Here is a 25100-nt window from a genome sequence, read left to right on the forward strand (position 1 = left end):
GACTGTGTGGATCCAGAATTGGCCTCCACAGTCACTTACGGACCCACTGTTAAAGACCTTATCTTGGAAGACAATCTTACTCGGCCACGAGTGATCGCCAATGAATGAATGATGAATTAATCCCAGGTAGGTGGGGTTAGGATTGCAGCCTATATCATGTCCTTATCTATGCCAATATTTTTATTTATTTATTTTATCAGCATATTTTTATTTGTGGTTAGGTATACAGTCACAACCTGTATTGTATCTCTAGTGTTAGGTTTTAACATCTTTGTGTAAAACCATTTCCCTTCCACTGTTACATGCTTACCAAGTTTTCAGACCACTTTATGCAGTTGATTAAGTAGATTGTATCTTATGGAAACTCACAGAACAATATGTTTGCTCGTCTTTAACATGCCACCATATCCAAATGGAATCCCATAGTGGTGAAATATAACAAGCAAAATAATTGACAGTTGTGGACTTTGATGGTATTTGGAAATCTGCTGAGGAAATCAATAACTGCTTACTGGTACGGATAACTCTGGGTGATTCAGCACTTTTTTTAGCACTCAAAAAAAATAAAGCCAAGAAGAAGCTTTTTTTAAAAAAAAGATGGAAGATTATCAATGAAAACGGACAAATCATGGATGAACCCAAAAGATGACATGAAATCAGAAATATTGATGGTTAAGATAGAAGCTTGCAAAGTGCCAAATAAAGTATAAAGATAACTCCTGAATACTTAAGAACATTAAAAAGTCTGATGTGTTATCTTTCTGAAAGCAATGAATTGATTTTTCCTGGAATCTGGGAAAGATTCAGTCATAGTAGCTTCTGCATGATTACCCATCCAGCTGTGGTAATTTATAGAACTGCATACCTAGATGGAGCTGATGGAGCACAATGCAAGAACCAGGCTAGCAAGTCAGGTTGTAGGTGCAGCAGTACTGTAGGAACATGTGTCACAGTTCGCCTGGTATGAAGCATATTCCTGCTACTGTGCCCTTTGCATACACAACCAACCAGGCAGAAGTGATTGTCATTCAAGCCCACTAACATTCTCTCAACTTGGCAGTGTAGACATGCCCTGACTTAGTTTGAATTGAGGGTGCAAGAGATAGCTTTTAAAAAAATATGGGGAAAGTATGAGGCAAAGTGGCAAAAAAAAGAAAGAACGCAGAGAATGCAGTACATCAGAACAGTGTATCAAAATTGCATTGTAAAAGAACAGGTAAAATTGCCTTGGGTGATGGTAGCAATGCAGCATCAAGCAGAGAAATGCAGAGGGCTCTTACTGCAGCATGTGCGTCTGGATGGCCTCCTTTTGCTTTTCAGGTACCTCGTAGTGAGGCGACACCTTTCCCAGGCTGCTGTCACTCAGCATGCGCTTTCGAACAGCAGGATTCCATCGATCTGATATTCTGAAAAAAAGATTTCCAAATGAAAAATATTTATTACCAGATAGGGATTGGGGCAGTGAGGCAGAGAGATTTGTTTTGTTCACATTTTAATGAAAACCTACCCATTCAGCATTTTGTAAATCAATACATGAACTGAAACACAGCTACCCTTCTAAATTCTCACTTCTGCAAACCTTTCAGTGTAGTTTTCCAGCCAAAAAGAAGAATGGGAAAAAAGGGTATATGACGGGCAAGTACACATAAAGAGGCGTATATTAGGTTTTTTTAATGTACAAAAATATAATATATTGGGGGAAATTGCTTGCAAAAAGACATAAATGAGGGAAGACTGCTAGCATATATTAAGGGAAACTGCAAGCAAAAATATGTATGTTGGGATAAATTTTCATGCTGACTTTTTTTAAAAAGTTGCAAACTACATCAGATACGGGGCAAACTGAAGACTGGAAAAATGAGAGACTGAAAAAAAACTGAAATGGACAGATGCACCAGTCTCTGTTCCCAGAAGAGGGTCATTTCATGCCTTGCTTTTCTGTGGAGTTGATTATTTGCAACTCTGATATTCTTGCATGTTTCATGAGACAATCTTATAAGTGAGTTCCTTATGCTCCTCCTGTGTGGGATGAGAGTCCTGGATATAACCTTTTTTTGTAAACCGCTCTGTGACCAATATTGGTGAAGGATGGCATAATAATAATAATAATTTTAAATCCCTTTTCCCAAAACTGGGACTCAAGATGGCCTACAAAAATTAAAACAAATACAGATTAAAAACACAGATAAAACAAACAAAAGGTTATTGCTAAAATGTAATTAAGCTATCGAAAGAATTAAAGCCATTTAAAACATATCTATTAAAAAATACATAGATAAAGATAAGTAGAACTGGCTCATATGGGAAGATAAAATTCCCAGGATGCCTCAGTAATTTGCAATATGTTATTGTTATGTGCCTTCAAGTTGATTACGACTTATGGTGACCCTAGGAATCAGTGACCTCCAAGAGCATCTGTCATGAACCACCCTGTTCAGATCTTGTAAGTTCAGGTCTGTGGCTAACTTTATGGAATCAATCCATCTCTTGTTTGGCCTTCCTCTTTTTCTACTCCCTTCTGTTTTTCCCAGTATTATGGTCTTTTCTTGTGAATCCTGTCTTCTCATTATGTGTCCAAAGTATGATAACCTCAGTTTCATTCTTTGCGATATAGATTTATTTTATTTTTAATTAACAAAATTTATAGACCACTTAAGAAAAACTAAATAAATCCCTAAGCAATGTTCATAAAATAATATAAAACAGATGTGCCTATTTCATTTGAATCAATGGAGCCCAAATCCGGATGTCCAGTAGCCACAGGCAACCAAAAACACTAGGGCTGGTGCCTAGTTTCTGGGTTATTGAAGAGAGCAGGAGCCTAATTCGCAGATAGGCTGAGCTCTTGCATCTCTCTTTCAGTGGAACAGGCACTGAAAGGACACATGGAGATGAGAGGAGAATGGACCGGAACACATCAATGAGAAGAACAGACTCTCACTTTGCATAAGCATGTTCTCATCTCCATAACTCCACACCTTTAAATCTTGTTCCTAGAAAATCGTTGTGCACACACAGAGAAACACACTCCTAGCTTCAATGTCTAATTAACTTCCATTCTAATATTAATTACTGCAAGATAGGGTTGGGGGAGAAATTTGATTCATTCCACATTTAAAGCCAGATCTGCAATTTCCAAAACAATATGATGCCCTCGCAGCTAGGAATTTAAGAGCTAAATTTGTGTCTCATCTTTGAATGATCTGTTTGTAATGGCATATTGCTAAACAAATAAAACAATTATGGTGTCAACAACCAAAGCAAACCAAAGCACAGTCATCCTTCATAATTTGTACTTATCCAAATTTTTCAATGCAGTTCTCCAATCAAGCAATGTTTATAAAAATACATATATTAGGGGAAAGTGTGCATAAAAATGAATTGTATTAGGGTAAATTGTTTACAAAATATGTGTACGTTAATCAAAACTGCATACAAACATGCGTTTATCAGGAGAAATTCTCACTAAAATGCTGAAGAATTTTCATTAAAAATTTTTTTAAAAATCACAAATTGCTGCAGAAATGTGGAGAATTAAATTTAAGATTGGAAAAATGAGAAACTGGGCAAATCAAAACCAACATCCCTACTTCCATCCCTACTGCATGAACAATACAGCGGTTCTTATTCTGTTCTTGCAGGTGGTTTTCCCTCCTAAGGATCTGGCTATCTTAGCACCTACTAAGCTGCAGCAGTATTGCAGTATCAAGTGATCCCTGACCACCCACTAGGCCCAGCAGCAGTGATTAGTATAGGAAATGTCCCAATCTGAGGTGAGAAGGCAAGGTAAACACAGTGGAAAGATTAAGCGTAAGCTTTAAAGCTCGAGGTATGTATGATGCTTTCTCTCAAACTTCTTTTCTTTTTTTATTTAAAGTAGTCTCTGAGGCTGCACTCTTCAAGAGAAGACCACTATGGAGGGAAATTGGGAGAGAAGGAATCAACCATTTCATATTCATCAGTATTCCAACTCTAAATTGCCCCTGCAAGCTGCTTTTGGCCTTACAGCAGGTATGGGAAACCTTTGGCCCTCCAGATGTTGCTGAACTACATCTCCTTTAATCTCTGACCTGTTAGAGCAGATGGGAGTTGTAGTTCATCAGCATCCGGAGGACCAAAGGTTCCCCACTCCTGTCTTAGAGGTACAGCCCCCGCCGGTATCTGTTATCTCCTCTCCCCCCAGTTCATAAGTCTAAAAGCAGTTGGGGAGGGATTTTAAGATGGAAAGCCAGCAAACATTTAAGATGCCCTTTCTCCCTCATGCCTGTCGGGGACTGGTCTAGGCAGCAGATATGTGTGTGTGCATGTGTGTGTGTGTGAAACAGAGAATGTTGAGGGGGAACCTACATATGTCTAATAAAGTTTCTACTTTGAACTTTAATCTGTGTGAGCACTTTTTCTTTGTACCCTTCACAACTGTAAATACATGGAACTCCCAATGTATGAAAGGAAAATATGTACAGAGAACTCCAGATCCCACCAAAGGAGAAATGGATATTTACCCAGAGGCCTGCTCCACTACCAGATCAGGCATCCCAGGAGGCGTCCCTGCTGACTGTGTTGCCACAAGCTCCGGGTCCAGGATAAAAATCTCGTCCTGCGAGATTTCTGTCACAAAGTGCAAATGTTCCTGCAGCAATGGCACAAAAGTGAATGATCATCAATCAATAGTGTGTGCACCTTTAAGGGACTGGACTCAATTTCTAGATGTAAAGACAATGTGGGCTATCATGACCAATGGACTGGGTCATGTCAGCCCCATGGAAAGCAACTGAAAACCCTCCCTGTGCAAGCCTGCAGTTAGCCAACTATGGGTCTCCAAACATCACACAAAACACTCTGTTTTGGGGAAGACACTTGAAATGTCTTTTCTTTCCCAACATTTGTTATATAATGCAAAAAAAAAAGGATCTTGTGCATGGTGACTGGCTGGTCTTAGCTAAGGGGTCAATATGCACAAGCATTTCAAATGACCACAATAAGTGAGGTGGTTTTATGAAAAGACCCTTGGATATAGTAGATAGTGTGTTGCAACTGGACCGTTAGGGGGAGACCATTATTGCTCAGTCTTGAACTCCCACTAGGTGGCTAGGTAAGTCTCCATCTCTCAGGCTCAGCTCCCACCCATAAAATGAGATGAGAAACCATAAAATGTTGTTGTGAGGATGAAATAATGCTAAAGCGTTGCCCACTAGGGCTGCAAGCCTATGCACGCTAATTTGGGAATAAATTCCATTGAATTCAGTGGGACGTACTTCCAAGTGAACAGCTACATATGGTCTACAGGACTGCAGTAGAAATGTATAGACTGGATGCTGGATTGCATAGTCTGTTGGCCTGCTGCAGTAGGACTCTTCTGAGTCAAACACACCCTTAGTTGTGGTTTGCAGCTTCATAGCCATTAACTAGATTAAAAAAAAACACAGCCTAAACAGAATTACATCCATGTTTGTAAAACTTCCAGTAAGCATCCAACAAGCAAAAAATGCTACACTTTCGACAAATGTTGATACTCTTAGTTTGATGCACTGAGAATATTTTGTCCTGGCCTGTAACATTAACATAATTTCCAGAGCTATCTTATCTCACATACAGTGGATTAGGATTTTAGACAGACTGTAAACAGCAATAGGAGATAAACTAGAAGATTTTCTTTTTTAAATGCAAACTGTCCCGAGCACAGGAAGATAAGCAAGAAAGGAGAAGGAAGTTGTGCTATTAGACACCAAACTGGTTTAAGCCAGAAAGGCAGCCCAGATCTTTCTTGGTATAAATGATCTTTTAACTTTAGCTTCCTTGTGCCAATCTACACAGGGTATTTTATTTAATTCACACTCTGCTGAATGTGTAAGTTAAAAATCACACTTATGACAGAGATATTGCTTTGCACCTGTAATGAATCTGAGGTTCCAACATTTAAACAATGGACTCAAAGTTTTCTCAGAGGTTCAGAGTCCCAAGTTGATTATAGATTGTGAACTGACCTAAGTGCATTGCATCCCACAATTTTAATTCAGTATTTCATGAGACATCGTGGGGGAACAGAATCCTAAAGATGGATAGAATCATCTGCCCCAGCCCTGTGGAGCTATAGCAAGCAGTTTATAAACAATTTGGTGGTTGCCCTGTTATCTTGAGTATAATGGTAAATACAATCCTGTGCATTGGACAAGCTTTTAAACCAGGCTTTGCCAACCTGGTACCCTCCAGATGTCTTGGATGCCCTCTCTCAACAGTCCCAGCCAGCATAGTTGGAGAGCACCCAGATGGCAAAGGGCAATTTAAAGGGACTGAGGAAAAACAACAAAAGGGTGAAGTGGTGCACCTGAGATCTGTCGATACAGTAAAAGCGATCGGCAGAAGTTGCTGGAAGAAAGAAGGAAAAAACTACGTTAAAGAGCAGGTCGGGGGGGAATGTCTAAAGCTTGCCAAATTCTTCTTAAAGCTCAGCAAAAACAAACACACACAATACAAAACAACAACACCCATTCAAAAATCATATACAGATGCTTCATCCATACTAGAGACTGTGAAGTACACATGCTGGTAAAGCTTGCTGAGATCCTAGCATGTCTGTTCTTCAAGTCATACGGCTTGCAGCATTTCTCAGCTACTGTATATAAGCAGCTGTCTATAATAAGCATGAAGAGGATTTCCCTGTATTCTGAGTGTGTTGTAAAAATCAGCTGTCTTATCAGCAGTCAAGGGTAGAATGATCTGGATTTCCAACTGATGCATTTTGTTTTGAAACTTTGAAAGCAAGCATGGGAACAGGTTAGAAGGGTGGGGCCAAAATGGCTTAAATAAAAAAGTAGATTTGTCTTAAGTCTTCTTTGCTGCAAGGACAAACAAAGCCATCCTTTACACTTACCATCTAGGAAGCACCATCTAGGGGAAAGTCTCTGAACAGACAATGCTCTTGGGAAAGAACTTTCCTGATCCTGGATGGGATGGGCAGAAGAAAGAGCAGTTATTTATAATCAGCCATCACTACAAATGACACATTACTGATTATTATACGCAAAACAGAGGTCCCAAGAAGCTCACAGTCTAAAAAAGACATTGGGAAGACAAAGGGAGGGGGCAGAAGGACATGGGCAAATGTCATTACATGTACTTAAAGCTTGGCTACAGCTGGCAATGAGGATTCAGAGGATAAGCTGCAGACCATAACAGAAGGAGGGATTTGAAGGAAGGGAGAGAGGTAGCACCACATACATGTTTGGCAAAATAGTTAAATATAACGTTAAATCTAAAAGGCAGTTAGCTCCCCACCACCACCATCATATGCTTGTTAGATAATCCTTTGGGGATGGATGTATCTTGTTAGCTCCCCTCCCGCTTAACAGTATTTATTTAGTGCAGGGAAGTGAGTCTCTTAGGCAACTTTTCTGTATCTTAATATATTCACATAATGCTGCAGCATTCACATAGAGTTGCAAATAATATCAAAGAAATCAGCATCCGGCAATAATATTAATTTCTTCCTCCTCCTTTCTCAGCAAGAAGGTGAATAAGTCTTGACTCACAAGTTACCTTGGACTGAGTTTGCTGGGCTGGTTGCAAGGGAAGGCAAACAATCTAGGGAGCAGTCTATGCTTCACACTGAGTAATATAGTATAGCACAAATGCCAGGTATCTTATTTAAGCCATAAGTTTTGCCAGGAAAACACCCATTGCAGATCAAACAGCAAAGAAAGGGGAATGCCGTAGCTCCATGACAAAGTACATGTTTTGCATGTAAAAGGCCCCAGATTCAATCTCTGGCGTCTCCTGATAGGAAAGGGAAGGACTCCTGCCCAAAATGCTGAACAGCTGCTGCCAGACAGTGTATATAATGCAGAACTAGATGGACAGGTGGTCCCACTCAGTATAAGGCAGCTTCCTGGAGAAAGAGCTTTCACATAATCTTATAAGCGATACTTTTCAAAGAAGGCATCTCGCACATTCATGTGTGAGTGACTGAGTAGACATGCACGCATGCATGAACTCTTAGGGTGGACTCACAAAACTGAAAAACTGCCCCCAGCTGCACAATAAAACCAATTAATGAGTCAAACAGCCATGCACTTTTGTACGATACCTTGAGCTTGTCACACTGCCAGGCCAATTTTCAATAACAAGAATCATTCCTCACTCAGTGAACTATGAGTATTTTTAAGCTTTATGATGGATTAAACTGGGCTACTGTGAGTCTATATAATTGCATACAAGCTAAACAGTCTTACACTGGGTCAGTAATATATTGCCAATGTCATAAGAACATAATCAGAGGAGCAGATCAAAGGCTCATCCAGTCCAGCATCCTGTCCTCACAGTGACCAACCAGAAGCTTATGGGAAGCCTGCAAGCCACGCATGAGCACAATAGCACTCTCCCCCCTTGTGCCCCCCAGAAACTGGTATTCAGAGGTATGCAACCTAATACTGAAAGTCACACGCAGCCATCATGGCTAGTAGACACTGATGTAATTAGTAAAATCCCTGTTGTTGTTTTCAGTCACCCCATCACAGATGCTCTGAGTTATGCCAAATGGGTGTTCTCTTGTTAAAGGCAGCCTCTTAAAATATGTACTGAGAAAAGTATACAAATGCAGAGCACAAGCCTGTCACTTATTGTTGTGTCATTGTTTTAAAAATCCAACACAGCCCACTAGAGTCTCTTAACTTAGATGTTAATAAGAAGCAGGCAGTGAAGAAAGATGTAACACTATGGCCAAAAATATGCAACTGAACTGTAAATACCATCTGGATTGTGGCTGACTCCAAAAACAACTTGGCTCACATATTCTTGGTGTGCAACAAGCCAGCACTCTCTCCCTAAGCAATTTCTATACCCATAATGTTACAACAATTAGGGTTTAATTCATTGAAAGACTCCATCTCTAATTTCTCACGACCAGGCTGATGCTCATTAGCCTGGCATGAGATTTCTGCTAGTTGTTAATGGTCTTTCGTTGGTCTCAGGAGAACCTGCAAGATTCTTCTTATTAGCTTCCGCCTCTGGGCTTGATTGCACTTCTCTCCTTCATTATGCAGGACGGGGAAGTAAATGATGCCCCAGACACCCTTCTCATAAAAGTTCTCAGGCGATTTAAATATGTGACAATCCCAGAAGCAAAGTCTGCTTTTGTAGGAACTATTTCTATCAGACAATCCTGCATCACGTCATACACTGGCATCAACCAAAGGATCGTTTCTCTGGCATATTGTTAGGTGCTTGCCACTGCCCTGTGTGTGCATTTCAGAGAGTTTGCTTCCTTTGGATGAGAAAGATGGGGAATTATGGTGACTTTATAATATCTGTGCATTTAGAAACATATTGGCATCAGCATCATAATCATCAATCTACTCCTTCTAACAGTGAACTTTGTTGGTGAGTCTCAACAGGATTGTAGCCAAATTGTGGCCGGTGGGAAACAAGAGGAAGACAGCAGCATACTCACGTATGACCCTGGCAGAAGTACACAAAAAAAACCTTTCGGAAAAAAAATAAAGGGACAATCCCTAACCCCAATAAAACAGCCCAATGTGGATGCTCAGTTACCACAGAATACTGGGGATCTGTTGGGGAGCAGAAAGCTACAGTTTGGTATGGAATGGACCATTCTGTAAGACAGCATTTCTAGCTGGCTGGAACATTGAACAGGAAACTTCCATACTGCAACATTTTGTTGTCAGCCCCAGTTGTTGCTTAATTGGTAGTGGCTTGGATGACTATAAAAAAGGATTAGACAAATGTATGGAGGATAAAGCTATCAGTGGCTAACTACCAACCACAATGGCTATGTTCTACCTCCACTGTCGGAGACAGTATGCCTCTGAATGCCAGTTGCTTGGAATCACAAGTGGGAAGAGTGCTGTTGTGCTCAAGTCCTGCTTGTGGGTTTACCATAGGCATCAAGTTGGCCAGTGTGAGAAGAGGATGCTGGACGAGATGGGCCACTGGCCTGATCCTGTAGGCTCTTTTTAGGTTCTCATGTTGTTATGAGCAAATTCTCAGTTAATCCTAAAGATCATAATATATTCTACACCAAAGGACAGAAAAGAGAAAGCTCTAAGATAATTGTAGAACTGAACGTGAGGAAAACAAACCACAAGAAATACCCTGCAGCCACCTGCACATTCCATACCCCATGCAGAAAGATTCTCCTTAGATACGGTTGCACTTTAATCTGGGATCTCTTGCATAGATGTTGGGGACACAGCGGTCAGTACTCCTCCACCCCTAATGAATTTCTTGGCACCTCAAAATATTTCACTGATAATTATTGCTTGTGCAGCAGGACCAGCCCTGCATATAGACCTCTAACTCACTTGCAGAGAGGAGTGCAGTTTTTGCTCAGCCTGGGCTTATCCACACCATACATTTAAAGTGCTTTTATACCACTTTGTCAGGGTTTCCCCTAAAGAACTCTGGGAACTGTAATTTGTTAAGCATGCTAAGAATTGTTAGGAGACTATTCCTATCTACCTCACAGAACTACAATTCCCAGATCTCCCTGGGAAGGATTGTTAAACCAAGGATTGTGAATGTGCCCCCAATTTACAAATTAACACAGATGCAGTCACTGCTTTAGGTAAAAGATTAAGAGAATGAGAAATATAGCTGACTTTACCAGCACTTGAATATAGTTTGACAAGCTAAATCAAACGGAGGGGGGATTCTTGGGCCTAGCTACACAGCCAAGGTAGAGTTATCTTTGGCAGGCATCCATCTGGAGGAGGAACATATTTATTCCCTCCCAGCAACTTTGTTGAGGGCAATCCAAGCCCAGCAACTAAACCAGAGGTAGTTAGAGCTCTTACTCACATGAAGATGGATGTCTATGTATTAAACACACAAGAGCAAGCAACAAACAACATGAAAAAGGAAGGGGACACAAATCAGCATCTGGCAACAAGTTTCTCATTGGCAGCTGGGTTCATAGCAATGGTTTCTGCTGACTCTTCCCCATTCCAGACTCCAGGGGAAACCCAAGAGAGATGCATTCTTTGTTTACAAAAATCTAAACGCACCCAAGACATCTTATTAGCGAGACACGAAGATGGTTCTGTTAACTAAATTACTCAAGAGCTATTGATGGCCACTTTCCCCTCCCATTCTATAATTTATACTAGGTTGATAACAAGATAATGCTACAGTGGGGAGAGACACTCAAATTAACCTTAGGAACATTCTTTGTGGTACAGACTCCAGGAAAGTATATAAACAACTACCTGGGAAATCAAAGAGAATTCATAAAATGCAAAGGGGGGGTACATTCAAAATAAAATGTCATAAGGTGCTGATGATACACAAAACACTCCAAAGAGTCTTACTTGCAGAACTGGATAGATAACTTGTTGATACACATCCACAATATGGAACTTGATCTGGCTGACGGGCCAGACAGTTGTCTCCCCCAACCCTTGCAGACCAGGTTTGACAGATGGATGGAGCCACCCACCTATCATCTGATGTCACAATGATCTCATGTGACTTTTTTTTTTTGTCTGCAGGGGTCTTCAGACGCAAGGTCTGACATGACCTCCAGAAGCCCCTTTAAAAGCATTAGGCAAAATAGCACTTTATTAATTGTTTTTAATGATGCTTTATTGGTTTTTAATTTTATCAAGTCTTTGTATCAAGCCGCCTTGATGTACTTTTTATTATATTTTATACAGAAGACATACAGAACAAGTGAACACTGGGAACACATTTAGAATAGAAAACAACAATAGTAATAATGTACATAGAATCTGATGTCCTTTTATGAACAGTGAGGCTTATAGCTACTTTAATAAATAAATAAGTAAATAAAAGTAAAACATGCCTTCTGAAGACCTGAAAATACTGGTGATTCTCAGATCTCTAGAAGCTGCTTTCAAGGTGCTAGGCAAGAAAGATCTTTGAAAGAGGCTTCTGAAGGCTCAGTAACCAGCTAACCTTACCCAGCACTTTGCATAGGGCACCACTGATCAGCTGATTGGCAATGCCTGCAAACCCCCTTTCAGCTGAATCAGGTTTTTACCTAGCCCACACCTGACATCAAGTGAAGGGCAGATGGGTCTGGTTTGGCCAAAATGGCTTCATAGGCCTAATGGACTGGAGGTTCCCCACTCTGATATATAACAGAGTCAGCGACTATGACTAAGTTGCAAGAGGAGGGCAGAGGCAGACAAAGGGAAATTCATTACCAAGACTCATTTCTGGGATCAAAAATACAAGACTCAGAGACTGCTAATGCTCTCTCAAATGTGAAGAATCCTCATGTTTTTCTGCTGGCTGGAGTTTGTTAAAAACAATCTGCTCCTCACTCCATCACACTCAGGCAGCCTCTTCAACTCTTCCCTTCCAAAAAGCCAACCACCAGTCCTTATTCAATTGGGCTTATCCTCAAACCCAATTAGCTTGGGAATAACCTGAGCTATTTCCCAATTGGGATGGGATGGGATGGGATGGGGGGCAGAAATAGCCCAGTTTATATCTAAACCAATGTGACTTGTACCCATTTAGATGTCAACCATCAGTAAAGGATGGCAATATTGTGACACTGAATTCTGTTTGTTTGACTGTTTAAATTAATAACATATTTTGTTCAATTAAGCTTTCTTTGCATAGTCAAAGTAAAAAGGAGTATTAGGCCTGTTTTGCTGTTTTGAATTCATAGTAGAAATGTATTGAGAATCACATTGCTTGTGCTATAATGCTAACAGTTAATTTACTTGTGTGTGTGTAAAGAGAAATGCTAATTTGCTGAATTGTAGAATCATTGTTTGTTTAAAGCTGTGTCTGCAAAATAGATAATTGTATTCTCACAGGCTTTTAGTTGCAAATGCACCTGTGCCCAGACTATGTTGCAAACTATGTTGCACATGTACAAGGTCAATATGAACATAACAAGTGTGAAAAACAATCATCTAATATGGTTACCAGGAGGAAATGGGCATGGATTAATGATGTAGTTATGATGTAGATGTGATGAAATTGATGCATGAATAATTAGTAAAACAAAGCTTATAAAAAGGCCAGCACAGCAGAGTTTGTCAGAACTGGCTTGGCCCTTCTCCACATGCACGTGTTAGAAATAAATATTCTCCATTCTCCATCTTGTTTCGTTCGTTCTTGAGCTCTATTGGGTGAGTATCTGGGAACGAATCCAGCCACTAGGACCCCCAAAAGGGGCTAGGGCGTATTGTTTCTAACAATTTGGCGACTCCGCCGGGACGTCATTTTGCTGGCATTCCTCTTTGCCTCGGGCGTGGCCCACAGGGGATTGGGAAAAGTGCACACCAGGCTATGTTCAGCCTGCCCAAGCCTGTGGGAGCGGATTGTGGCGACGAGGTATTGCCATGATGACTCCCTTTTAAATCGAAACAAGGTTGGAGAGGATTGGAGAAGAGCAGGGGGTTTCAACGTTCCAATGTCTCTTCGAAAGGGGTAAGAGCCCACTGGGCCTAAGTGTGGAGAGAGTGGTGTGTGAAAGTGTGTGCATGAGACAGGGCTTATCTGCAGCAGTTTACCCTGAAGCGAATGTGGACCTCTAATTAGTGCATTTCTCACGTCCTCGCGAGAGGCTGAGCCACGAACAGAGGGAAGCGCGTGTTGTAAGTCATCTGCCTGTTGTTTTGTCTCAGACACCCCCCAGGTTAGACGGAGAGGCTACCCCAAAAAAGTCGTACGTCATCTGCAAAGAGCAGATAGGACTGGACGGGAAAATGGGGCAGGGTGCATCAAAACAGGAAAAGGCAGAGAGGACGGGACAGAGGGAAGTTAGGAAAGGGCTTAGAAAGAGTCAGAAGAAAAAGGGTGATTGGAAAATGACCCCCCTTGAATGTATTTTGCAAAATTTCTCTGAGTTTAAGAAAAATGTTGTTTCTTCTGGAGGGCCGGTCCCGAATGAAGAACAGTTGTCAATGTTTTGTAATGAAGCATGGGTGGAGTTGGGTATTGATTGGCCACTGGGAGGAACGTTTAATATTACAAAGGCTCGGCGGTTGGAAGCCACCCTTTTTGACATGCTGCCAGATGAGTTAACCTCGTGGTGGTATGCTAGGGGGTGGAGAATCATCTGCCTAGACCCACCGTCAGAGTGTGCGCTGGAAATGGCTTTGGCTCAATGCCAAATTAATAAGGGAAAGAAATTGGAAATAAAACCCCCAGTTCTTCAGGCAGAAGAAGAAGAATGCCTGGTTTCACCTACGGCTCTACCTACGGCCATTCCTTTGCCAGCACCACCAGTATTACCAGTGCCACCACAGGGAATACAATTGCCACCAGCCCAAATTATGCCACCTATCCAAGCTCAGATTCAATCACCAGTTCAGGCTGTGCCACCAGCTCAAGTACAGCCCCCAACGTATCAACAGTCCACTAATTTTGGAACCCCTTCTTCTGGAAGTGCAGCAATGGCACAAGATTTAAGTCAATCACCTATTGCTGGGACTTCATCTGGAACCGCAGTGACGTTCCAGGATTTGAGTCAATCTTTAAGGCGAATAAGACAAGAATATGATATTTTGGATCGTTATGCTTATACTGTGCAACAAAGCCAGAATTTAGGAGTCTCGCCCCAAATGATTGACCCACGTCTCCAGATGACTGAGGAAGTTAGGAGGGAAAATCAAGGAATGGATAGACATACCTTGCGGAGTGGGCACACATATAGTTCCACTCCAATAAGTAGAGATGCAGGCAGAAATAATCTTGCACCAGAAGATGTTTTGGCCGATGCCTCTCACCTTATGGCACCAATGCGAGAGATGTTAGATGGCCAGGGACAAGTTGCTTATGTACATGTGCCCTTTACCACCTCTGATTTATATAATTGGAAAAATCAGACGCCAGGCCTGAGAGAAGACCAAGATAAACATTGCCAATTATGGGAGACTATTTTTGCTAGCCACCACCCTACTTGGGCTGATATTCAGACATTGATGAATACCCTTCTCAGTACAGAAGAAAAGTCATTAGTACTTTCCCAAGCTACGGCTCTTGCATTGGAGGAGCAGAGACAAGGTGGCAATGCACCTGGTTTAGCCCCGGTACATGTTTTACCAACTGTGGACCCTCGTAGGTGGATTCAAACTCCAGGAGTAGGAGCCCCTGAGATTACTAGATATAAAAGAATGATTTTACATGGACTTAAACATGCCATTCCCAAACCAATGAATGTGGCAAAGTTATATGAAATTCATCAGGAAAAAGAGGAAAATCCCTCTTCTTTCCTAAATTGTCTTACTACAGCTATGCGAAGATTTACTACTCTTAATCCAGAGGCTGATGAAAATCAGCGGATTTTAATTTATTTATTTATTGGTCAAAGTTCTTCAGATATTCGGAAGAAGTTGCAGAAGGTGGAAGGAGTGATGGGTATGAGAATGGGACAGATAATGGATATTGCGTTTAAGGTTTATATAAATAGAGATGAACTAAGTAAAAAAGAAGATGGAAAGTTGATGAACAAGCAATGCAGCATGCTTGAAAACAGTGCGATTTGATTGCGGCAGTGGTTGGTGTAGGCCAAACAGATAAGGCAAGAGGGCCACGGAGAAGATTGGAGAAGGACCAATGTGCGAAGTGTTTGAAGAGAGGTCATTGGGCAAAAGATTGTAGAAATAAGGAGGTACCTAGACCTCGCCAAGATGGACGGGGAGGCCCATCTGGCTATAGAGAGGCCCCTGGCTCTCGAGACAACTATAGGGAATCAAGGATAGTCTCAAATTCCGATTTAAATTCACCTCAGGCCCGAATTGCAGTTGTCAGAGGGCAGGAGGAAGAATCAGAATGAAGGTGGACGGGATATGAGGGCGGCTCGCGGGAAGAACCATATGTGTGTCTTACCCTGAATAATTTGGTGATCCAAGGACTAGTAGATACAGGAGCGGCCTTCTCTATGATACCACGAGCAATGTCCCGTCTACCTTTAACCCTCACGAAAGAAACTAAAGATGTAATGGGAATAGAAGGACACCGTCGTCGAGTCCCTTTGTCCCAACCCATCTGGGTACACCTTCCAGGAAGAGAAGATAAGCAACAATATTTTACACATCAGTTTTTGGTTTCGGATGATTGCCCTATTGCAATATTTGGAAGGGATCTTCTAGCAAAGCTTCAAGCTCAAATCATATTTAAAGGAAAAACCTTGGAAGTAATGATACCAAAGCAACAAGAATGCGCTTTCCAAATGACCTTAAGGGGGGAGCCAGAAGTTAAAGAGAAACAACAGTGGGAGCCTCCGGAGGGGATCCATCCTGATATTTGGGCCAGAAAGAATAATCCTGCTCGTGCGGTCAATGCTGAACCAGTAAAGGTCAGATTGAAGCCTGGGGTAGGCCCAACTCCAGTACGTCAATTTCCTTTGAAGCTAGAAGTACGCTTGAGTTTGAAGGAACTAGTAACGGACTTTATCCATTACCAATGGTTACACCAAACTACTAGTCCTCATAATACCCCCATATTTGGAGTTCCCAAGGAAGGCCGCCCAGGACAGTATAGGATGGTGCAAGACTTGCAAACTATCAATTAAAAAGTTTTAGAAGATGTTCCAGTAGTGCCAAACCCACATACTCTGTTGGCTCATGTACCTGGCGATACTACCCGATTTACTGTGATTGATTTGAAAGATGCATTCTTTTCAGTACCCCTTCATGAAGATAGTCAAGATCTTTTTGCATTCCAATGGGAAGACCCAGTTGACCATCGACAGTGTCAACTAACTTGGTCCGTATTACCTCAAGGATTTATAAGCTCCCCATCTGAATTTACTAAGGCATTACAGAAAGATTTAGGACCATGGTATCAAAGACAACCAAAGTCAGCGTTGCTGGTCTATGTGGATGATCTTTTGATCTGTAGCCCAGATAAGAGGAGCAATGAACAGGATGCTGTGAGCCTATTGAATCATTTGCATACTTGTGGATATCGAGTGTCCAAAGATAAGGTACAATGGAACCAGAAGCAAGTAACATACCTAGGATATCAACTATCACAGGAGGGACGAATGTTATCAACTGAAAGGCGGACAGCGATTTGTGGTTTACCACCACCAACAAATGTTAGGGAGCTATGATCGTTCTTGGGTTTGGCTGGCTTTTGCCGACAGTGGATACCAAACTACAGTAGCTATGCCACTCCTTTGTATGAGTTATTGAAGAAGGAAACAGATTGGAAATGGACTAAAGAATGTCACCAAGCTTTTGAAGATATCAAACAAGCTTTGCAGAAAGCACCAGCTTTAGCCTTACCAGATGGACTTAAACCATATAGACTTTATGTTTCAGAAAACAAGGGAACTGCGAGTGGAGTTTTGACACAGCAGTGGGGCCCTGACCATCTACCAGTGGGTTACTACTCGTCTCAACTGGATCCTGTAGCAAGAGGATGGCCAGCATGTCTGCGAATTGTGGCAGCCACAGGAATTCTTATGAAGAAAGCTGAAAAGATCATGATGGGAGCCCCAGTGGAAGTACTAGGACCTCATGATTTGAAAAGGATCCTGGGAGAAAAGGCTGCAAAGGTCCTTAGCCCAAGTAGGCTTACCCAGTATGAACAGCAGTTGCTAGGACGACAAGGCTTACATCTGAAAGCTTGTAATACTTTGAATCCAGCAACACTACTGCCCCAACCGGGAGAATTAATACATGATTGTATCCAGACATTAGAATGTTCATTGAAACCTCGGATAGATTTGACTGATCAGCCAATAGCAGGACGACATTTATATGTGGATGGAAGTTCGAAGGTAATAGATGGACAGCGGTATGCAGGCTGCGCTGTGTGTGAGGACTTGAAGCCTATAAAGAGTGTTAAATTGCCACCTACCTATTCAGCCCAGATGGCGGAATTGGCCGCAGCCATAGAGGCTCTGAAAGAATTGAATCAACAAGAAGGGAATATATACACTGATTCTAAGTATGTATTCCAAACTGCACATGCCTTCGCTATGTTGTGGAAGGAAAGAGGCTTTATCAAAAGTGATGGACACAGGATTGAGCATCAACAGATGATAAAGGAATTTTTGGAATGTGTTCAATTGCCAAACAAGATAGCTATTATTCATGTGAAGGCCCATGGAAAAGAATCAGATTCAGCTAGGCGAAAGGGGAATCACCAAGCAGATGAGGCAGCAAAGGAAGCAGCATTGAGTGGACAGCCGTTGGAGAAGAATTTAATGAGCATCATGATCCCATGGAGAGAGTTGATCCCTCAATATTCTAAAAAGGAAGAAGATGCTGCAATACAGTATGGGGCTCAGAAGTTATCCAATGGTTGGTGGCAATTACCTACAGGATTAATTTTTGTCCCAAAGGCAGTGCTTCGAGCTCTTGTATTAGAGACTCATAAACAGACTCATTTTGGAGGCAACGCTTTAGGGGATCTTTTAATTAGACAAATAGTTGCACCGGGATTGTATGAAGAAACAAAGCGAGCAGTGTATGGATGTACTATATGTGCAGCAACAAATCCTGCCCCAAAGCCACCACCAGCGATGGGAGGAAGACCATGGGCCTACTATCCTTTCCAGCGATTACAAATAGACTTTGCAGAATTACCAAGATGTGCAGGGTATAAGTACCTGCTAGTTATAATAGATCAATTGACAGGATGGATAGAGGCCTTTCCCACGCGAGCAGCAACAGCAATTACAGTAGCAAAGATACTGTTGAAGGAAATCTTTCCAAGATATTCTATGCCAGAGACATTTGAGTCAGACCAAGGCCCACATTTTGTGAGTAAAATAATTTGTGCTGTAAGTGTGGCCTTGGGATTCAAGTGGAACCTCCATACCCCATGGAGACCACAATCATCCGGTCAAGTTGAACGTGCTAACCGGACGGTTAAGACTTTGTTGACTAAACTTTGCCAAGAGACAAAGTTGAATTGGATAACAGCATTGCCATTGGCTTTAACTATTATGAGAAATACTCCCAAGGGAAAAACAAAACTGACTCCCTTTGAGTCACTATTTGGCAGACCTCCCATTGAGCCTGGGCCCCAGACAGAGATTAATGGGGAATTGGGAAACAGACAATTATTAGAATATGTTACTGCCTTGCAGGGTGTCTTCTCTTCTATTCACAGGCATAATCGTGAGTTTCAGAGGTTACCCTTGGATGTGGCCATTCACAAATACCAACCAGGAGATTGGGTACGAGTTCGGAAGTGGAAGCAAGAGCCTTTGCAGCCCACGTGGGGACCACCGGAGCAGATCATTCTGATTACTGAGTCTGCCGTAAAGCTCATAGGCCATAAGCGGTGGGTCCATGCCAGCAGGATAAAGAAAGCAGAACCTACAATTACCCAGGAACCAGTGAAGGGAGTAGCCAAGGACTCCCCACCTGGAGAGTCGAAGGATCAGATGCCTGAAGAAAAGTGGTTATCGGAAACCGTACCGGGTTTCAACCTGAAGCTCAAGTTGAAGAAACAGAAAGACTGAGATTGTATGGGAGATTCAAGGAAACCTAACCTTTTCCCATCCAGCCTACTAGTGCACAAGTGCCAGGGGACCCTAGAAGAAAGGTTCCAGTAATAGTAATCCAACCTTTCTGAATTCTGTTCTTCCACCCGATATTGACCTCAGGACTGTACGTCTGAGGTGGTAAATGGGAGGGTCTCCACCAACGTTGCCACTGGAAGCATACCCCAGAAATTGGAGAATTGAATCTTTGCAAACTTGGGGACGTGTTGAAGTAGTTGTCATTTTACCCCATGTTCCATTGATTGCCGATATACCAAAAGATCCTAGGCAGTATTATTATCATCCTGAAATAGAAGCAAATCTTACGTACAGGCGACGAGTGTGGCGTGTAAGAGCAGGACGCTACATCCTTGATCAAGGCCCTTAAGTCAATGGGAGGAAGTGTTCCACCTTCCCCATTAATTGCAATAATAGCTGCAAGAGATGAAAGAAACTATCAAAGGTATCTTCGAGTCCCTGTAGTAGTAATTCAAAAACGACCACCTTTAATTGGTTCACGCCTTGATAGGCCATATCAGTGGCATACAGTGGTTCGGACTTGGGTGAATCACAGAATTCCAAACAGTGGTATTAGATTTGTGTACTAGATTTGTGGCCTAAGTTGTATCTCATGTTAAAATGGGAAGAAACTCAGCAGATATTAATTCTCTGGGCTTTAAGCCTATCCTTGGTACTATTTTGTGTCTCACTTCTTTATTTGTGGTATATATCTGCCTCCCAACTCCTTTTTCCACTCAAGAAGCGGGAATATGTAGAGATCAAAGGAGCTCATTCCAGAAGGAAAAAAGGAAAAATGTGTTTGTTGAACTCGCTCAAGAGGTAGCCAAAGGGTTTAACCTCACAAATTGTTGGATTTGTGGAAGTCCAAAAGGATTTTTAAAATGGCCATGGATAGGATTTCCCCTTGCACCCTACTGGCTTTTAAGTAATAAAAGTGAAGTACATGTTAATCTGAGCACCTGGACAGAGCCACATGAATGGGAGTTGTACAAATCAAGTTTGGGCAAATATTGTCTCCAACAGAATATTTCGAGAGGCAAATATGTTGGAGCCAGTAAATGTAATTGGACGTTGGGATGGCGAGAGTATTGTTCCATTGGTAATTGTCCAGTTACAAACTGTACTAAATTTGTTTCTCGATGGAATAATACACACATCCAACTCGAAAATGGAACATGGTGCTCATGTATTCCTGGTGCATGTAATCGGAGTTTATGTAGGTCTAAATGTTCGGATCCTTACACAGATATTCAATTGAGTGACTGCCAAGAAAGGAATCTAACGATTCCTACCATCTTAAAAGATCAAGGTTGGCTATGGAAGCACCTTAATGGAACCGTTATTATGGGATTTCAGAATTATTGGACAGTATGGAACCAAACTAATAATGATACTAGATGTACATACAGAAATGAATCCCAATTATGGAAGTTTAATTTTGTTTTGGGACAAGGATACCGCATTGTCACAGGCCCTCTCGGTGCAAAGGATACATATTACATTCCTTATAATAAAAATTCTCCAATTCTACACAATACTACTATGCCTGCATTAAAAGGACACTATTGGATTTGTGGGAGTAAAGCTTATGCAATTCTCCCCTTGAATTGGACTGGCATTTGTTATGTTGGAATAATACAGCCAATGTATACCATAAAAGGTGGAAGTCTAAATCCTTTAGTTCCAGTGTTTGATGGAGTTCCAGTGTTTGATGGCTGAAAGAAAGAAAAGGGCACTTGATCTTTCTTTAACAAAAGGCCAAGACAATGGTTGGAGAGATACTTGGCCTCCAGAAAGGATCATTGAACATTATGATCCTGCTTCATGGGCACAAGATGGTTCAGCAGGTTACCGCGGCCCAATATACATTTTGAATCGCCTTATTAGACTTCAGGCAGTAATAGAAATAATAACCAATCAAACAGCTGAAGCTTTAACCTTGCTTGCTGATCAATCAACTCAAATGAGAGAAGCGATGCTTCAAAACCGACTGGCCTTGGATTATTTGTTAGCTAAAGAAGGAGGTGTCTGCGGACTCCTTAATTTGACAGAATGTTGTGTGAAAATTGATGACAACGGCAATATAGTAAAAGACATTGCTAATAAAATCAAAAAGCTTGCTTATGTCCCAGTACAAACTTGGAAAGGAATAAATCTTGGAGCTTGGGGAAGTTGGTTCAATTGGTTTGGAGGAATGAAGACAATGATTGTATTGGTTCTTCTGATTTTAATGGGATGTATGCTTTTACCTTGCCTGTTACCTGTAATCATGAATGGTATTCGTAGCATAATAGATAATGCAGTAACTAAAAGTAGTATGCAAATGTATGGCAGAATTATGTATCAACAAGTGATTCAGAATGAAGAAGCTATATGATATAAATATCAAAAAGCTTCTAAGGGGGGAATTGTGACACTGAATTCTGTTTGTTTGACTGTTTAAATTAATAACATATTTTGTTCAATTAAGCCTTCTTTGCATAGTCAAAGTAAAAAGGAGTATTAGGCCTGTTTTGCTGTTTTGAATTCATAGTAGAAATGTATTGAGAATCACATTGCTTGTGCTATAATGCTGACAGTTAATTTACTTGTGTGTGTGTAAAGAGAAATGCTAATTTGCTGAATTGTAGAATCATTGTTTGTTTAAAGCTGTGTCTGCAAAATAGATAATTGTATTCTCACAGGCTTTTAGTTGCAAATGCACCTGTGCCCAGACTATGTTGCAAACTATGTTGCACATGTACAAGGTCAATATGAACATAACAAGTGTGAAAAACAATCTCCTAATATGGTTACCAGGAGGAAATGGGCATGGATTAATGATGTAGTTATGATGTAGATGTGATGAAATTGATGCATGAATAATTAGTAAAACAAAGCTTATAAAAAGGCCAGCACAGTAGAGTTTGTCAGAACTGGCTTGGCCCTTCTCCACATGCACGTGTTAGAAATAAATATACTCTATCCTCCATCTTGTTTCGTTGGTTCTTGAGCTCTATTGGGTGAGTATTGGGAGCGGATCCAAGCTACCAGGATCCCTAAAAGGGACTGGGGCGCATTGTTTATAACAATATGGCAGTTCATATTGTGCAAACCACAAAAATTGGGAAAACACCACTGCCAAAGAAAAAAGAGAGGAAGAAACTTCATATGCTTGAAATGAATTACTTCCAATCCCAACATGTTTGAGAACAAATCTTTTTGTCGCGTGCACTTTTTAACAATCCTCATCAAAAGTAAGGGACTCCATAGTGACACCAACAGTAATTCCCTTGCTTTTGATTAGAATCGCTGTTAAAAAGTGTCCCTGAGGAAAGATTTGTTTCAAAATACATATATCCTGGAAGATATCTCATTTCAAGCATCTGGAACTTCTTTTTCTCCATTTCATATTTTATATTATGCCTCTCTAAAAAAGAGACCGAAACCATTTCAATTACAGTGAATGACCCTCACCTATGAAATGTTGGTTGCAATGAAGGGCATCAAGACTCCAACACAGATAAAGTTAGATGCAAATAAAGCATAGTTCTCACAAACAAGAGATGAGATTCAAAAATCCCAGGAGAGGGACCCAGTGGGTTGCAATGACGAGAGGCTGAAACAGGAGTAGGCTTTGGCTTTTTAGACAATGATAGCACCACCCCCTTAGTCCCAGTTCCTCCTGAAGAGCTGGTGCTGTCAGACAGTGAGGAGGCTTCTGATCCTCCACTTCACCTCCACTCGTCACCCCCACTGCCGTGCCCACTAAGGGAGAGGGAATCAGAGGCTGGACCTGAGGCAGTGTCTGAGAAAGACCTGCCTCTGCTCCCATCACTGAAAACATGGCAGCTGATCCACAGATGTATGAAATTAACATTCACTCATCACCCAGTTCGTAGAAGTGCCCGCTTATTAGCCCATCCCTTTCAGAGACACCTTACTCATGCAAATAGAGAGAGCCCACCCTAAACCTTCTTAAAGGGTTTGAAGGGTTGTGTCTAGTTGCTGCAATAACGTCTTAGCTTGAGGAGTCCTGCTTTGTACTGCTGTGTAGGGATGCAGTACCTTTCGCTACTGTTCTCCCTCCAGGCCAGCTAACCTGAGCAAAAAGCAACAAAAATGTTGTCAAAAGGTCCCTATCTCCAATGAAGTCTAATTCCCATTAGAAGAGCAAAAATGAAGATGAGGAAAAACCAAAAATAGAATTGAAAAATCTGGTATCTATGAGGGTTGTCCCAGAAGGGAGTGTATATCTTCTCTTGACAACCTGATAAGAAAATACCTTAGGATAAAGTTTAACAGATAAACTCTGTATCTCCCCAAAACACCAAGCCAGTGTGCCTTCAGGGAAGATACTGTTGAGAGAGTGAGGTGAAGAAAAAGGTAATGTCAGCGAAAGGTTAAAGAAAGAGATAGGGATCAAAAAGTTAAGTAAGTAGCCCTTCTTTGTGTGTCCCTAATATAAATATTATGATGAGATACGCCTGGCGCCTTCTTTGTTATCTTTTCGGCGCCAGGTAAAAACCTACCTCTTCGCCCAGGCATTTTAAGCTTAAATTTTATTTTATTTTAAATTTAACTGTAATTGTATTTTTATTTTAATTTGTATTCTAATTTTGTTTTTAAATATGTTTTATATTGTATGCTGTACTCCACACTTGTTCGTTTTTAAATGTGGTTTTATCTTGCTGTACACCGCCCTGAGAGCTCGTTGCTATAGGGCAGTTTAAAAGCGTAATTAAATAAATAAATAAAATAAATTCCTGTCATTTCAAATCTTTTCCCACACTCTGGCTGCCTCTAGTTATACCTCTGAATACTCATTCAAAACTATGCATTCAATATGTGTTTAATTATGTCTTAACTTTTGTATAATTAATCTTATTTTAATTGATGATATGTGGTTTTAATTGTATGTTACTGGTTTTGTTTGTTGTAAACCACCCAGAGAGCTTCGGCTATGGGGCGGTATATAAATTTGATAAATAAATAAATAAATTAAATAAATAAATAAAAATAGGCAAAAAACCTTGCAGTTTAAGTATGTACCTATAACCAATAGATATTTCTATCAAACTTTAAAAAGCAGGAAAATTGGACAGCTATAGTGAGCACACCAGGGGAGCAGGAGACCTGACCTTCTCTCTGAGATATTGTACTGCCCTACAAATTTGTCAAAATGCAAACACAATTTGGGTTGGTCTTTCACAGTCCAATCCACTTTCTGTGTAGCTTGGAAGAATTAGGTAACGTGCCTCTGAGCATATGGTGAGTGGTGGCAACACCTGCAGGGTTTGCATTTTTGCAAATTTGTAGAGCAGTACAATATCTCAGAGAGGAGGTCAGGTCTTCACAAGGTTTTTTTTGCCTATTAGTGTGTTTCCCTGCTTTCTAGTCCGGGAGATAAAAAATGGGATCCTGTGCAAGTTTGCTGAGAATGGATTGATCATTTGCATGCTTATTGAGTTCAGTGGGATTTACTCCCCTGCAATCAGGTGCATGAAGGTAATAACAAGAGAATACTCCTTAAGGTGAAACCAGATTAAAAACACCACTCCATGAATCAGATGAGATAATATTAAAAATGCATGCTGGAGGACAAATGTTCAAAACCAGCCATCTAGACTGTAAATGCAAACTGAAACTGCTGCAAGTG

The 25100-nt window shown here is 41.1% G+C and overlaps 1 protein-coding gene across 3 annotated transcripts in view; it reads right to left on the reverse strand.

The window, feature by feature from the left end:
- The window catches only part of DGKI (diacylglycerol kinase iota), a 260829-nt gene that overhangs the window by 69404 nt on the left and 166325 nt on the right, over window positions 1-25100 (reverse strand). For all 3 annotated transcript variants that reach the window (XM_061638752.1, XM_061638750.1, XM_061638751.1), the window contains 4 exons: window positions 6872-6941; window positions 6326-6366; window positions 4503-4630; window positions 1281-1406 (listed from right to left, as the gene is read on the reverse strand). In XM_061638752.1, coding sequence (XP_061494736.1) covers window positions 1281-1406; window positions 4503-4630; window positions 6326-6366; window positions 6872-6941 — 365 coding nt within the window. The remainder of the gene's footprint in view (window positions 1-1280; window positions 1407-4502; window positions 4631-6325; window positions 6367-6871; window positions 6942-25100) is intronic.

Source organism: Rhineura floridana, chromosome 8, assembly GCF_030035675.1.
Source record: "Rhineura floridana isolate rRhiFlo1 chromosome 8, rRhiFlo1.hap2, whole genome shotgun sequence".
NCBI lineage: Eukaryota > Metazoa > Chordata > Lepidosauria > Squamata > Rhineuridae > Rhineura > Rhineura floridana.